The 16,328-nt window shown below is 51.2% G+C and overlaps 1 protein-coding gene across 2 annotated transcripts in view; it reads left to right on the forward strand.

Annotated features, from left to right (window-relative positions):
• Positions 1-16,328, forward strand: part of COL4A6 (collagen type IV alpha 6 chain) — a 274,523-nt gene that overhangs the window by 238,008 nt on the left and 20,187 nt on the right. Inside the window, exons 17-29 of one of the 2 annotated variants that reach the window (XM_078065428.1) lie at positions 693-762; positions 1,709-1,816; positions 2,736-2,876; positions 3,734-3,838; positions 4,894-5,054; positions 5,551-5,730; positions 6,290-6,473; positions 9,420-9,473; positions 12,113-12,184; positions 12,469-12,576; positions 13,659-13,880; positions 14,280-14,441; positions 16,085-16,255. In XM_078065428.1, coding sequence (XP_077921554.1) covers positions 693-762; positions 1,709-1,816; positions 2,736-2,876; positions 3,734-3,838; positions 4,894-5,054; positions 5,551-5,730; positions 6,290-6,473; positions 9,420-9,473; positions 12,113-12,184; positions 12,469-12,576; positions 13,659-13,880; positions 14,280-14,441; positions 16,085-16,255 — 1,738 coding nt within the window. The remainder of the gene's footprint in view (positions 1-692; positions 763-1,708; positions 1,817-2,735; positions 2,877-3,733; positions 3,839-4,893; positions 5,055-5,550; positions 5,731-6,289; positions 6,474-9,419; positions 9,474-12,112; positions 12,185-12,468; positions 12,577-13,658; positions 13,881-14,279; positions 14,442-16,084; positions 16,256-16,328) is intronic. The other variant, XM_078065427.1, reaches the window with a different exon arrangement.

Genomic DNA, 16,328 nt, shown 5'->3' on the forward strand with positions numbered 1-16,328 from the left:
TTCCCAATGAGCAGGGAGCCTAATGTGGGGCTCAATCCCAGGACCCCAGGACCCTGACCTGAGCCGAAGGCAGGCGCTTAACCGACTGAGCCACCCAGGCGCCCCAGTTTTATGATTGTTTTAAAATTCTCTACAGAGAATGCATCCCCTTATCACCTGTTCCGGGGGCAGGCAGCTCCCACCACCCCACTGGGATAAGCCACTGTATCTGATTCTGATACCTGAATCCCCCTTTTGGGGGACTTAGGACTCCTTTGACTTCCTCTGCCTGAAATCATCCACTAACGAGGCCAGTGACAGTAGCAGAGTCCTGGGCCAGCTTACAGTGGGAAAAAAAAGTTGAAACTGCCCCTTCCTTTGCACCTCTTTGGTGCAGCAACGTTGTCTAGTCTTGAGATCTATGTCCCAGGCCCAGAAGCAGATGATCCAGGAGTCAGGTTGAAAAATAAAATTCTGATTCTTTATTTTTGACAGGTTTGCAAATTGAGTGTCGGGCTCCTGACCTGCTTTGCGTTACCTTCATCTGAAATTTGTTGGACTTCAGAATTAACCTGTGCACTAGTTGGCCCTGGGAATCAGGGGTTGCAGAAGGGGAAAGCTTTCATTTTCCCAGGGAATGGCTTTGAGGGCACATAGAGCTTGAGTGATAAGGTCATGGGAATGTTTGTGTTTAACCAGTTGAATCTTTACAGGGTGAAAAGGGTGGCATTGGCCTGCCAGGCCCAGATGTTTTCATCGATACAGACGGCGCTGTGATCTCAGGTGCAACTTTTCATTGACTGGAGTGAAAAAGAAAGGACCAGGGGTGACGTTCTATAGTCCCTATAATTGTTAAGAGGATACTTTGTCAGCCACTGGATTGCTGCTAAAGCCAACGCACTCAAGGGCCCCTCATAGGTCCTGTACTTGGGGAATGAAGCTAACTGCAATGTCTTCGGGCAAAGAAGCCAAGGCCTACGCTCCGTGTTTGTGTTGGGTCCACCAAGACTAAGGTTTTGGTCGGACTGGGCCTGGACTTGCTGAAAGTTGTTCTCCTAATGATGCTTAGGGCAGGATTAATATCCTCCCCAGCTGGGCTGACTTTAGCCTGATCCTGTGGGACACTTGGGGTCTCATCTGCATGATCCCATGCGTGTTTGGGTTTGACAATCGCATAGGAGGTGGGAAAGTATCCAACTGTTCCCATTGCCTTCTCCAGTGTGTCTCCAGTGACTGCTTGCTTGAGCAAAGGCTTCTACTACTGTACCTCTTCTGCCTCGGTCTCTGAAATTACTTCTCCCCTCTCATCCTCTCTGGCCCATGCCCTGTCCAGTAAACTCATTGAAGCCAAGGTGTTAATGATTGACAGTGGCTTCCTGGAAACCTATGGGCATAACATGAATAGTAGACTTCAACACCTTAATCCAAATGGTAGATATTTGAGGCATGACAGCAGGTTAACAGTAGTAGAAGAACCTTCCTAGTACTTACCAGATCTTACCATGGACTGTTAGCCCTGGCCAGACCAGTTCTCAACACTAGTGGAGCCTTAGCTGCAGTCGGCCCGTGTTCACATGAGGCCATCAGCATCTGGGAGACCTGTGAAGGGCAAGAAAGAGACTTCTACCCTGAGGACATCTCCTTGCAACCCTTCTTAGGCATTCTGTGGCATTTGTGGGCCTCTTCTGGGTTTGCTTACTGCTTTTTTTTTTTTTCATTGCAATGCCAGGTTATCCTGGAGACCCCGGGATGCCAGGCCTCCCAGGACTTAAAGGAGATGAAGGTATCCAGGGCCTGCCTGGCCCTTCTGGCATCCCCGGCTTACCGGCTTTACCAGGTGAAACAAACTAACTCACCCCCTGCATAGACATGCTGGTGCCCAGCATCCCCTTCTATACCCCTGTCCGGTCTGGGTACATACCTAGCCAAACTCAAAAGAAAGGTAGACCGTAGTCACTAAGTGCTGCACCACCAGCCCAAGGCTAATGTATATGAGGATAGGACCTGGGCGAGCAGCTTTCCTTTGGCCTGAATGATGTAGTGTTGCTAGACAGGCAATTCTTTTGGGGTTTGCAGCAACCAGAGGGGGCTGGTCTTGGACTGCTGGAGCCCTATCACTCTTCTATGGATTTGCCATCCCAGCTGATGCTTGCCAGCAGGGGCTAACGGAAGCCTAGAGGAGAGTTTTGTACCCGGACCCTCACTCTGTGCTTACCTCAGGCACTAAATGGCCCAGGAGCCTATGACTGAACCCACCATTAGAGGAGTACACCCATATGTCATTCTGTAGTAGTGAATAGAGAAAGTCCATGCCAGATTCTCAGAGGCCGTGATGAGCCAAATATAAAGCTTCAGACAGGACTTTGAAAGGCATAAGTTTCTAAGTTCCTTGGAGATGGGCATCTGGAAGGATCCCTGTGCTTTGAAAGCAACCACTTGGAAGGGGTACAGCTGATCCCACCACCGAGGTTGAAAAATCAAAAAGGAGGAGACTGGACACCAGGTTTTCTGCTCAGGTTCTCCACCAAAAAGCTCTGCACCCTTGACCATGTTTCCCCATGTCCTTTGGCCTCAACTTCCTAGGAGGTTGGGCTAGATGATTCCTAAGGACCTTTCTAACTCTGATGCAAGAGAAGGGCAAATGGTCTCCCAAATTCTTCCCTTGGAGGGAGTTTCCAGCATATGTCGCTGATTGGAACACCCCTGGAAGAATAGGATGATGTGATTAGCATTATTGTATGGGCTTATCCTTCCAGGTATCCCAGGTGCCCTAGGGCCCCAAGGAGTTCCAGGTCTGAAGGGGGACCAAGGAAACCCAGGCCGCACCACAGTTGGGACAGCTGGTCCCCCTGGCAGAGACGGTTTGCCAGGCCTGCCCGGCCTACCGGGCCCACCCGGTAAGTCGTTCATTTCTCTCTTTGGTCTTGAGACTCAGGTGTGATTGGGACTGCAGAACAGTTGTGATTCTTGAGAGAGAGAGCATTTCACAAGATAAATAGCCGGGACACATGATGCTCCTGAGTCAGAGCCTTGCTGCTAGAGGTTAGCGACCAGAACGGTCAGAGCCTCATCAAGGAGCAAGCAAGCTAAGGCCACCTCGATGCCCAAACGCTACCTAATGCCTTCCAGTTTGTGTAGTCATTTCATCCCACCCTCCGTTGTTCTCAGCCCCTCCACCTCTGGTCTCACAGCTCATGAAGAAGCAACGTTGGCTCTCTCAAGCTTCCCCTGGTCCTCAGGGCTCCAGTGGGGTGGGGATAGGAGCCTGAGACATGGGAAGCCAAGCCTGGATCCTCAAGACAGTTGCTCAAAGCCTTGACAGGGTTTATTCTCCTTATGTCTTCTACCTGAGCATGGGATCCTAGATTCTAAGAGAAAGGCTGGACACAGGCCCAGCATGTTTCGTTGTCACCTAAACCCCAGGAAGTTTCGTTGTCATCTAAACCCCAGGAACCCCATTTCCTCTGCTGTCCCAAGAGTACTTTCTGGGGTAGACATTAGGACCGCTGACTTACTGAAGCTGTCTTGGTCATTCCAGTCCCCTCAGTGTCTAGTCCGGTGCCTGGAACATAGTAGCCCTTCTGTAAGTCATAGTTGAGTGACGAGGGCCACCAGGGGATAAGATTTGCCACAGACGTTGGGTCCCTGTCTCTGCTTTGGTTGCTGAGCCTCAAGGACACAGGCCTTAGCAACCGAGCTGCTGTGCTAAGTCATGTGTGATGTGCCTATCTTTGATGTTTCCCTTTCCCTGAAGGTCCAGCATTTGAGACTGGAACCCTACAGAACGCAGAGCCAGGCTTCCCTGGTCTCCGAGGAGAACGAGGTCCAAGAGGAAACCCAGGCCTCAAAGGAATGAAAGGTGATTTTTTTGTTGCCTTGGGTTTCTGTGTTCCCCCAAAATCCTTGCAGAAGGTTTCTGGGGCATGAGTAGACCAACAGCTTTGGGAACCTAAACAGAAGCAGTTGTGGGGCTTGATCAGGGATTTGATTATAGGATTCTTGGCAGTGCTCCACATTTAGGGCTCGGAGACTGAGGCTAGCAATTGAGGTCACATGGGATGAAGTGGGTCGTGGGCTCCTCTTCCTCTTCCTACGCCATCCACCAGCAGAAGCTGTGGCCAGCAGCCCCAGCTATTAGCCAGCCCACGCTGCACCCCTTCCCAGTGTGCAAGGCCAAAGGCCAGAAGTCACTTATCATTACCTTCAGCCTGAAGGAAAGGAGTCTGAACAGGTCAAGACCTGGCACTCCAGAAAAGCCAACAGGCCCCAGGAAAACAACCGCAGGTCCCCACTGATGGTGAAGGGCTGACCGATGAGCGCGGCCCCCAGCGGCACGGCTCCGTCCATCATCCTGTGGCCGCTGGGTCATTCCTCTGTTGCACGCTCTTGAAGGCCAGATGCTAAAGTGCAAATAAATCAATTCATTTTAGTTGTGGCCCAGGCCAAGGTGGAGGAAGAGGTGAGACTGCTGGCCGAGGAGAGGTTTGGGGATTGCCGAGGGGTTTCAAGTATCTGAGATCTTTCCTCTTCTCTCACAGAATGAGCAGCTCTCCTCGACCTCAAGCAGAATGGCCCTCACTTCCTCTTCCCCTTTCTCAGTGCCGCCTCTTAACATGTCACTGCTTATTAGCGGAGCTGGTTCGGAAGATTTTTTACAAGTTCCATCTCTGTTGTTCAGCTCCAAGGAGGACTATTTGGAGGGAAAAGGAAGGGAACTGCAAGCTTTGACTTAGGATATGAGCCTGAGCCCTTTCTTGCCTCACTACAGAGCTAGGGTACTTCCTGATACCTGTTACCAGGCCTTCTGATTCCCTCCATGGGGTTGTTCAAGGCACAGATCACCACGGTCATATCATCCTTTTTCTTGGAAAGGTGGCCCACTTTGTTTAACCGTTGTCTTCTTTTTCCCCCCAGGGGACTCGGGCTTTTGTGCCTGTGACGGTGGTGTCCCAAACACCGGACCACCTGGGGAGCCAGGCCTGCTCGGGCCACCTGGCCTCATAGGCCTTCCAGGCCTTAAAGGAACCAGAGGAGATCCAGGCTCTGGGGGTGCACAGGGCCCATCAGGGACTCCAGTAAGTCTTACCCAACTTTGGCCCCGGGGGAGGACTGGGAGCTCTCCAGGGTCCCTTACTCCTGCCCCAAGCACTTTCCTAAAACACAGGAAAGAGAGATGGGGATAAAACAAAGCTTCATGGTTTGGATCTATAGTATGAAAAAGTCAGACCAGATGATGTCCAAAGTCCCCTTCTGCACTGATCTGCCTATGTTCCCTCCGTCCCTCCCTTCCTTAATCCCTTCCTTCCACAAAATCATTTGTATTTGCTTAGCACGGCCCCAGGGCCCTGAAGATAAAATCAAACTAAGACAAGGTTACCATCCTCAAAAATTTCAACTTTGAGAAAGGTAAGAAAATAAATGGGCAATTGTGATCCAAGATGATGACATATTCAAGTGCCCAGAGCAGTGCCAAAAGGTACCCAAGGATCTGCTTCAGGTCAGACCTAGGCTAAGTGCCAGAGTCCTACCATGTTTGCATCTCCTGATTCTGCCCTTTTGTCTCTTTGTCAGGGTTTATTTGGGCCTCCTGGTCCTGCGGGCCCCAAAGGAGAGAAAGGGGAACCGACTCTCAGTTCAAGATCAGGGGTGCCGGGGGAGCAGGGTGATCCTGGCCCCCAGGGGCTCCCTGGGGAGACCGGAGTCCCAGGCAAGGATGGAATACCAGGTTTGCCAGGTCTGCCAGGCCTCCCGGTAAGTTGATCGTTCCTGGGTGTCGAGCTCTATAAAGCCTCACGGCTGACTTTGGGGGTGGGGGTTCTGATGGCCACTAGGCCATGAGGCAGGGCAGAACAGAGTGCCCAGCATCTCTTCTGGCCTCTGCCGCTAACACTTTCTGCTCATCTTAGGTAAGATGAGAATCTTTTTCTGGGCATGGGTCATTGTCTCAGTTGATAAAGGCTCATAACAATCGACCCTATCACTTAAAATGCTTCAGCTTCTCAGTAACTTTCCCCCGTCCCCTGCAAGTAATCCAGCTGCTTTCTGGGCCCCCAAGCACTGTTACCCTGCTCCTGTTTCCTGGCCCCCTCCCCACCACTGATCTAGAAGGTTTTGCATCATCAAATCTCCGAGGGTTGACTAACTTTATTCCCATTAACCAAATAGAGGAATTGATTGAGAAACTAGAGGGATCGAGGATTTTAGCCAAAAATGGAGCATTGACCACACTGGCTACCTCTTTCCTATGGTCGGAAGCCTCTCCTGATCCGTCTTTCAGTTGGGCTTTCATTCTTTCTTCTGTGTTGTCTAGGGTGACGGTGGACAGGGCTTCCCAGGTGAAAAGGGGTTACCAGGACTTCCTGGTGAAAAGGGTCACAGTGGTCCAACTGGCCCCCCAGGAATTGGGCTGCCGGGCTCTCCTGGACCTCGTGGGCTTCCTGGAGATCAAGGAATTGATGGATTACCAGGGCAACAAGGCCTCCCTGGGCTTCCCGGTGAGTCATGGAATCAGATGGTCTGGGACTTGAGAAACTGACCCTTCGTAGAGTGTGGCTCTGACCCGGGCACATGAAATGTGTCAGACGAAGAGACTTGGCTGATTATAATCACTGCTTGCAATTTCTAAGGGTTTTCATATGGGAAAAGGATCATAATTATACCGTGGTACACCTACACAGAGCAATGTAGATTTCAGTCCGACTTAGTAAGAAAACTTCCTAACAGACCAGTCTGAAAAGGTAACAGAGCTGCCTTGGGAGCTTATGAGCTCACAGTCCCTGGAAAATTTCAAGCAGATGCCAGCTGGCCATTTTGTTACAAGTACCATTGAAGTAATGAGCCGGAGATGGGATAGGTGTCCTCTAAGTTAGATGGTAATGTCATCAGCAGGGAAGAGCCTTTCCTTCATTCCTGAGGTCTCAGATTGACAAGAGACCCTACTTGTATCTAGTCTCATCTCTATTTCCTACCTTAAATCCCTCCCATTTAGAGAGCTTCTTTTTGTCCCTGAATTGCAGGAATTCTAACGAGTGACAGCCCTGCTTGTAGATGGCAAAGATACCATGCTAATAACTCACCTTCTTCCAGAACAGCTCTTCATCCCAACTTCGGTTTCCATTAGTCGCACCACCCTACTTACGTCATCTGAAGTTTGAAAACTCGAAATTCATCTCTTATTCTTCATTTGCAGTGCTTATGTTCTTTCCTTCCTCTTCTTGCTATTGAGCTCTTGTTATCTCATGCCCAGCTTATCAAATATACCTCCATGCCTGTTGGAATAAATGGACGGTTGGAAGGAAGGATGGGTGGATGGTTGGGTGAGTTGGTGAATGGCGACAACTTCCTACGTGGTTTCTCCTCTCCTACCTCCAGACTTTCCCCCACTCAATTCTGCTATGAATACTGTTGCCAATGTAATATTTGTGAATTATTGCTATCATTGTGTTATGCCCCTAGGCTTGAAGCCACAAGGGGTGGCCTTTTTATGGAATGTTCTTCCTCTCTTTTCTGTTTCTGGAGTGTTCTTCCTCTTTTTTCTATGCAATCAGGTTTTATCCATCTTTCAGGGTACAAGTCCCACTTCTCCACGAAGCCTTCTCTTGACCTCCCCAGGATGTCACTGCCACTTCAATTATGTATTTTCTTCCGTAAATGCTTTTGCTTTTCCCAGCTGCTTCGTAAGCAGCTGGATACTAAGGAAGGCAATCCTTTTTGGCATTTCTCAATTTGCCTAGCACAGTGCAGTATTCCTTAAGAGACTAACATACACTCACAGAAGAAAGGGGTTTCTCAATAACCAAAGGGCTATTTCTTAGACCTGTTTCTTCTCTTTCTACCTTGTCACCTTGAAGAATTACCAAAAAAAAAAGACAGAAACCAGGTCTTGTCAATTTTTATTTACCTTAAAATCTACTTGTGTGCATTGGTATAATGAGGATGATGGTACAGGTTAAGAATCGATGATTCAAGATTCTTCAAACCGAGTCAGTATTTCAGTTTACAAAGTCCTATGAAAGCTGTGAGGAATTTTTATCAGACTCAGTCATCCTGCCTTTTGCAAGTCCTAGTGTCAGCCATAGCTTGGCATCTAGCTCTGTTCCTAGAAACATTATTCATGGTCATTCCGCTGCCCCTCTGCCAACTGGGTCTTTATTCTAGGCCAACCATTTGTGTAGACAACTAGGTTTTTAAACTGAGTTATACGGGAGAGACATATCTGAGATACGAATCTCAGATACATACTCATCTCAGATACATCTCAGATACATACCTGAGACGGTATATACGTACTTACACGCACTCAAATCTGGATATTATCAACATTCTGATTGTTTGACAATAAGCTGAGTCAACAGAAGGAGGCCCATGGGACCATTTCTACCCTAAACATCACTAGGCCCCAGACACAGAAAGTTCTTAGGAACATAGTCCTGTAGTAAACTCTAACCTGGGAGATGCCTTATGCAGAAAATGGTCTTGTTGCAGCACCACGATTTTCCAAAAAATTACTTCAACTAAGAGCATTGGCTTTCTTTTTTCTTTCTGTGGCAACCAAACACAAGTCCTCAAACCTAGCAATTTTATTCCACGCGATTTTAAAAACACATAACCTGTGAGCTCTAGACATTTGCATTGTGGCCATTACTGTTGCCATGAAAACAAAAGATGCTATTCTATTATTTTTTTAAGAGAGCGTGTGAGCAGCAGGGTGAGTGGGCAGGGGCAGAGGGAGAGAATCTGAAGCAGGCTCCACGCCCAGCGTGGAGCCCGACGCATGGCTCCATCTCACGACCCTGAGATCAGACCTGAGCCGAAGTCAAGAGTCAGACGCTTAACCGACTGAGCCCCCTGAAGATGCTATTCTTTTTTTTTTTTTTTTTTTAAAGATTTTATTTATTTATTTGAGAGAGAGAGAATGAGAGACAGAGAGCACGAGCGGGAAGAGGGTCAGAGGGAGAAGCAGACCCCCCGCTGAGCAGGGAGCCCGATGCGGGACTCGATCCCGGGACTCCAGGATCATGACCTGAGCCGAAGGCAGTCGCTTAACCAACTGAGCCACCCAGGCGCCCCTGAAGATGCTATTCTTAATGTACTCATTCCAACCAGTGATGGCCCAGGCTAGGATGGCTGCATTGCCAGAAAGGGAATGTAGTCATTAGAAGCCTTTCACCCGAGTGGTGTGAATTATTACAAACCTTGGACCGGCAGACAACTGGCTGTTTCCAAAGAGGCTCTGATCCAGATGCTCATAGTAATCAATCACCCTGGTTATTACCGAAACAGCTCCTGTGTCCTTGATCCCGTGTGTGTGTCAGCTCTCTCCCTTCGATCCAGACAGGGACTGTGATCGGTGGGCATACCCAGGCTGCAGGCCAGACTTCCCTTGGACCTCAAGGAACTCCTGTCCCGGTTTAATTTTCTTCTTTACTCGATTGGTCTAGGTGATTGCTGCTGCAGGGAGAGCGTTGGTAAAGGACACTTAGTCACAGAGGGAGGTGAGAGCTAGCTCAGTGTCGAGGTTCTCAAACACCAGTGTCTGCAAAAGCTCCCTTCCTTTCCGTTCACCTCTATCTCAGACACTCATGATGGCCTGAGCACCGCACTGGAGCCTCTGGTTGGGGGAAGGGGGTGATCCTAAGGCTGGGGCACAAAGCAGTAAGTGGGCATGCGGTCTCTGAGAGAGACTAATTTCCTTCACCATGCATGTCGATGGCTTGGCTGATGTCTGCCTGGAGCACCTTCATTTTGTGAACTTAACTGGGGCCATAACTTGCCTTGGGAGGTACCCGGAAGGATGCGCACGTGTCTGATGTTCATTCACGGGACCCAGAGTAAACGGAGATGTTAGAATCTTGAGAAGCAGAGGCACTTTTTATTCTGAAGACACATCTGGGCAGTTACGGGGACAATTCTCATTAATTTGCTCGTGTGTTGCACTTATGAAACAGAAGGCAGGGAGAGCTGATTTCTGCTTTGTGGGGGGAGAAGGCTCTGAATTCAGGGATGGAAAGTAGAAGACAGAGGTGTAAAGTGAAAGAGCCAGGTACCAGGGTGACTTGAAGTTCTGCCCTCCTGAGGTTTTGACCCTCTGCTCGCAATGCACAAGTGTGCTGTGGTGTGCAGGTCTGTCCTGGAGCCTTTCCAGATGCCTGTCCTTGGCCCCATCCTCTGAAGGTTTGTTTTTATCTGGCTGTCACAAGTGAAAAGAATTTATGAAACTTATCTAATGAATGGAGTGAGGATGGATATTCATGTTTGCAGCCAGCGCAGAGATATTTGGATTTTACCCTTTGTTTCATAAGATTGGAAGCAATGAAACGGCAGTGTTTGATACATTGGAGCTAACGGGCTATTGAAATAGCGGGGACACAAGAATCTTCTGCAGGGTCCCTCTCGTCATAGCATCCAGGGAGGCCACTCTTCCATCTAGTCCAAAGGCCCAAGGCCCAAGCTGAGCACAGGATTGGCAGCCCTCTCCCAGCCGAGCATCTTATCATGACTAGCTTGCCCACAGGTTATATAGTTCCACGGTAGGGAGATGGCCCTCAGAAATAGCACCATCATCTCAGCACCTGGCCGGTGGGTGTGAGCACCTATGGGGGACGATCAGGCCCTAATGCCCTCTCTCCAGCTGTAGAAGTATGACTCTCAGGACCTGCGGGCTAGAAGGCAGACAGCCGCTGCCCAGGCTATAGAGTAGTGTCGCTAACCGGACTAAGGTAGGAAGCAGGGGATGGCCTTGGAGGAGCTCTTCTGAATACTCCTCCTTAAATAAGATGATTAAAAACAAACAAACTAACAAAAACGGCCATTCACTGAGCAACCACCAGGGTGCTGGGCACCCGGTGAAATGCTGCTAGCATCCTGTCCTATCATCCTCACAAACACCATCTAAGAAGAGTAGCTTCTGTTTTATGCCTGAGGCTCAGAGAGGTTGAAGTATCTTGCCCCCACGACTAGTGAGTAGCAGAACTAGGATGCAAGCTCAGGTCTCTCTGGCCTCAGAGCCCAAACTCTTAACCAATACACTATACCGTTCAATCCCCCATTTTGTTTTAGGACTAGAACACGTGGAGGAAGAATGGCAGCCAGTTGAGTATGAAATCTGAATCATAGCTTGTATACGTATCTGCGAGAAATGCAATTTGTGATTTCTCTTAAGTATGGGCAAAAGCTATAGCAGTTTACTAGAACTGTTGGCTCTGTGGCTTTAAGCAGGCCTTGGGGGATTGTTTTAATGAATAGGCAAGACTAATTTTAATTAGCATAGCAATTGTTTGTAAATGGCACTTGAGGGGGCGGACACACACAATTTGTTCATCAGTATTTTATTAAACCTCCCCTCTGTGATGTTATATAGACTCTTTATTTGCATTATGAATGAGCAAGGAGGAATTTGCTAGGGAAGGGGCTCTGCCGGCCAATTTCAATGTCTTGAACCCTGAAATTGACTACTGCTTCTCCCTGAGTCGCAGAGTTGACATTTTCAAAGGAGGAGCTGAGGGAAGGGTCCTTGTGTGTCACGGCCAAGAGCGTGGCCTTCAGTGTTTGCCTAGTACAGCAATACAGCTTCCTCAGACCCAGGGTCATCGTCAGTAGGTTTCTGTAGATCCCAAATGAGGTGGGGCAAAAGAACCCAATGGGTTGTTTTCATTTCAAGAAAAGGGCAGACATGTGAACTCGAGGGGTCTTGGCTGCAAGCCCTCCAATCTAGTCACATGGCCATAATGGATCCTCAGGACGAACCCCAAGCCCCCATCCTAGGGAAGACGCTCCATATGAGGGCGGGGCTAGTAGGCAGTTGCCCTTTGGTGCTGCTCCTGAATAGGGCCACCTCTCAGAGATCTTGTTAGGGGACATCTACTGCATAGATGACTGCCCGCCCACTGGACGTTGGTTTAGGAGGTGGCTTTCTGGCCCTTGGCCCCTAGGGGTACTCTTATCTACAAGCAGTTGCACTAGGAGAAACTCCCAAGAGCTTCTGATGCCAGTATTCTTCTGCATGGGCTCCCAGCTGCTGGGTGGGAAGACCTTGGTTGTGCCATCCGAGGGGATGGGAGTAAAGGAGCATGCTAGGGGGAAATCGTTCCTGACTCGGTGGGCTCACTGGACGCTTACGTGTCACCACTTACAGGCATCACCTTGCCGTGTATAATTCCTGGGTCCTATGGTCCATCAGGCTTACCAGGAGCTCCCGGATTCCCAGGTATGGAATGAGTCCAGAGAAAGCCACTGAGCACACTCATAAGGGCCATGAGCCCAAGGAAGCGGGGCCCAGGCTGGCAGCATTTGGGGGGGCACATTCCTCCCGAGAGGGTGGCCTTGAGCACTGAGGAAATAGAATGGCTCCTGGAGAGGTCCGTGCGGTGAGGTAAAGCTAAGAGGCCCCCCCGCCCCACCCAAGAGACTAGGATTCTTGAGTGAACATCCCAAAGGTGACCAGGCACCCTGACTTTCCTTTCCCCTCACCACTCATGTTTGGGTTCGCAGGCCCTAAAGGGGCCCGTGGCCTCCCTGGGACCCCGGGCCAGCCTGGACTGCGTGGAAATAAAGGAGAGCCCGGAAGTCCAGGATTGGTTCACCTTCCTGAATTGCCAGGTAAGGAATGAAGCTTTTCCTCACCTGCTTCTCCTCCCCTGTGACTGTGGGTTTGAATCATGGTAGCCAGCCATCCACTGACCCCAGGCAGTGAGGTTTACGCTCTGGTGTGGGCGGGATGGTTTTGATCTCGTACTCAGGTGAGACAGGGCTTCAAGCTAGAGCGTGACAGTGAGTCAGAGTGGCCAGGGCCATCAGCCAGGACATGCCCTTCACTTTCAGATGAAGCTCAGGTGGAAAGTGCCTTTGCCTAAGGTCACGAAGTCACTAGTGACAGAGCTAGGACTCCACCCGGTTAGCTGACTGCCAAGCCTCTGGCAAGTTCCTGGATCGATTCCTTCTAGGTCACACAAAGATGTTCAGATGAGTCAGAGGGAAGTGGTTCCTTTCTATCCCTTTGCTCACACCCTGTGGCAAGCTTGTTCTCCACTGCCCCAGTGGTTCTTAAACTGTGTTCCCCAGAGCTGCAGCACCAGCGTCTCCTGGGAACCTGTTAATAATAATGCAGACTCTCGGCTCCTCGGCAGAGCTACTGATCAGAAGCTCGGGGCGGGGGGCGGTGGTGCCCAGCCATTTGGGTGTGGCCTAGCCCCCCCATCCCCAGGTAGTTCTGACCCCCACTCAGTTTGAGAACCACCCTGCTCTGTGGCACGGGGCTCGTCATGGGCCATACCCTCCATGGTTTATTTATCCAGCTTCAAACCCCTCCAACCATGCACGGAGGAGGGAGGCATGACAGCAGGGGATAGATGACTCCAGAAGAAATTGGGTCTTTGACAGAGAGTCCTGGGTATAACCTGTGCCCTTCGGCCAGCAGAGCAGCCCGGGGAGTGGGTTGCTGGGCTCAGCCCCAGGCCTGGCCTCACTGAGCTAGAACCTTCTGCAGTTCACAGGGTGCAGTGCCCGCCTCTGGGCACGTCCTCCCAGGACCAGAGGCTCTTGCCTTTCAAGAGAAGTGACACACATTATTGAAATGTTAGCTTTTGTAATAGAAAAACTCACATCTGTCTCCGAGATCTCTACCCAGACCTATCCCTTCTAAACCTCCATGGCCTTTTTATTTTTTGCCTCTTTACATTTAGGATTTCCCGGACCTCGTGGGGAGAAGGGCTTGCCTGGGTTTCCTGGGTTCCCTGGGAAAGATGGCTTGCCCGGGGAACTTGGCAGTCCAGGTTTACCCGGTTCCAAGGGAGCCCCTGGTGACATCTTTGGTGCTGAGGATGGTGCACCGGGGGAGCAAGGCCTACAGGGATTGCCAGGGGACAGAGGATTTCCTGGAGACTCTGGCCTTTCGGGACCCAAGGGTGACTATTTTTGACTCACTTATTTAACAGTCTATGGAAAGTCTTTCGGTGACCGGTATAGCCTTGCATGAATACAGGCTTGAGCCTGGGGTGGTGGATCCATGAGGGGGTGACACTGAAAAGTCATTTTGTTCTGTCTCTCCCTTCTGGGAACTTTTTCTTAAATCACTGGAGTCTGTTCTCCTTACTTAGTCAATCTGGAAGTGACCATAATGGAGAGTCCGGTTTCTGGCACAGCCTCTGATTTGCCGCTAGGGCACAAGCAGCGAGGGCTGGAACAGAGGAGACCATGACACCGGGGATGTACCCTGGGCCAAGCTCTTACGCGGCAAGTTGGTTTGGTCACCAGTCCCTGCTGTCCATCCAGGCTGTTGATCATCTGCCCCTTCCTTTCACTAGGTTTGCTTGGGAAGTCGGGCCTGCTAGGCCCCAAAGGTGAACGGGGCAGCCCCGGCACACCGGGCCACGTGGGACAGCCAGGGCCTCCTGGGCTTGATGGTCTATTCGGCGTCAAGGGCAAACCCGGGCTTCCGGGTGCACCGGGCTTTCCGGGCCCTTCAGGTAGGTCCTTTAGAGGAGGAGGAGCCCCAGCTTGACAGCCGTAAGCCAGGCCCTGGGCCCTGGCGCCCCGAGGGGCAACAGAAGGAGTGCAGCAGGGGCAGGGTCTAGAAGGATCCTCGACTTTCCCAACTTCTCACGGTTCCCAATCTCAGGGGGCCCTGGCAGTGCCAAGCAGAAGAGATTTCTGTACTTTAGCTTCCAAAAGGGTAGCACGCATCCCTCCCCACCCCTCCCCCGTGGCCTCACTCCCCCTTTCCCAGTTCGAGAAACCACCCTAGTTGTGCAGGTGGGTCTAGCCATCTCCGCTGGCTCGGCTGGGGCCCTGGGGAGCCTGCTTGGGGTGGGCGGGGGGAGAAGCTTGAGCAGAGGGCGGCTGCAAGGTGGCCTGCCTCTCGGGCGACCATGCCTCTGAAGAACCGTGGCCAAAGCGGCCGTCACTGGGCCGCGGGGCTGACACCCCCCTGGCTCCAGCCTAGTGTTCGAGGCTCCCCTGCTCCTCCTGCCACCCGCCTCACCCCTGCCTCGGTGATTCCGTCACCCCCCTCCCTTTACTCCTGGCCACGCGACTGAAGTTGAGTTTTTGCAGAACCGCTAAACTCCTTTTTATCCCCTTTATCCTCTGTGTCTCTGGGGTCTTCCCATGGGCCGTCCAGGTGAGAAAACTGTATGCAAGCTCACAGGCCCACACCCCCACCGGCTTCGCTGCTCAAGGAATTCTCGGACTGTATACTAGAGCCTGGCAAGGCCAGGGGTCCCCAGACTCATGCTGGGGGGTTGGCCCCCGTTGAATTTCCTTCCCTTGTTGTGGAATCCCCTTCCCACCCCCCATTAGAATCCTGGGGCTTGCAGCTACTGGATGCTTTTCAATTCATGGAAAGCCAAGTCAGCCATTCATTGAGGTCCTCGGGGGCCCACATACCTCTGTCGTCACTGATTTAATCCTTTGGTTTTTTAATTTCCTTGCTTTGTACCTGAACATTCCACTTTGGCAGCAGCTCAGGAGGTTAATCCCATTGACCAACTTAAAGCATGGTGAAAGAAATCCCAGAATACCTGGGAGACCAAATGGGCCTTGGGGATTTCTACAGGACTTGGCACTAGGGGGTCTTTCAACCTTAATGCCAAGGAACTGGCTGACTTAACTGCTTGCAAGAGGGATTAAAAGGGCAGCCCTGTATCCATGGCTCCCTGGGAGGCTGAAACAATGTCCAGCTTTAACCTCTACTTCACCAGATTGGCTCAGGAAACAGCCATTGTGGTGCAGTTCAGACGGGACGTACCAGGGAGCTAGGGTCCAGTTGCCGCCCTGGCTTCCCAGAGCTCCATTCACAGGCGAAGATGTGAACCACATTCATAAAAGGGGGAAGAAGTTCTAATCGGAAGGGGTTTGCACACCCTGCCAGCCACCGTGCCATGCTGAAAGTAATAGCCGCTGGCGTGCGTGGGGCTCGGGGTGGCAAGCGCTAAGGCTTCAGCCAGCTGAGAAGCCTGCCAGTTAGCAGCCTGCACAGGGCCATTGTTAAGGGACCATTTCCAACACCCAGCCAGCCAGCCAACCAGAAGCCATGGGAACGGGCAGTGGCCCAGATCTGGACACAGCCTCCCTTGACGGCTGTCCCGTGTTCTCTCCTGTGCTAATTCAGGACATCCTGGAAAGAAAGGTGTAAGAGGCGAGACAGGTCCCCCTTCATCAGCTGGAAAGAGAGGCCTGCCGGGGCTGAAAGGCCTTCCAGGATCTCCAGGGCTGGTTGGCTTCTTGGGGAGCTCAGGCTTGCCAGGGAACACTGGGTTGCCAGGCCTGCCAGGTCCGAAGGGTAAGTAAAGTGGGTGGGACTGTTTGTGGTAAGAGGGTCGGGCAGAGCCGTGCTAAGGGAAGGCTCCCACCTA

Source organism: Halichoerus grypus, chromosome X (assembly GCF_964656455.1).
Source record: "Halichoerus grypus chromosome X, mHalGry1.hap1.1, whole genome shotgun sequence".
In the NCBI taxonomy this organism is placed as follows: domain Eukaryota; kingdom Metazoa; phylum Chordata; class Mammalia; order Carnivora; family Phocidae; genus Halichoerus; species Halichoerus grypus.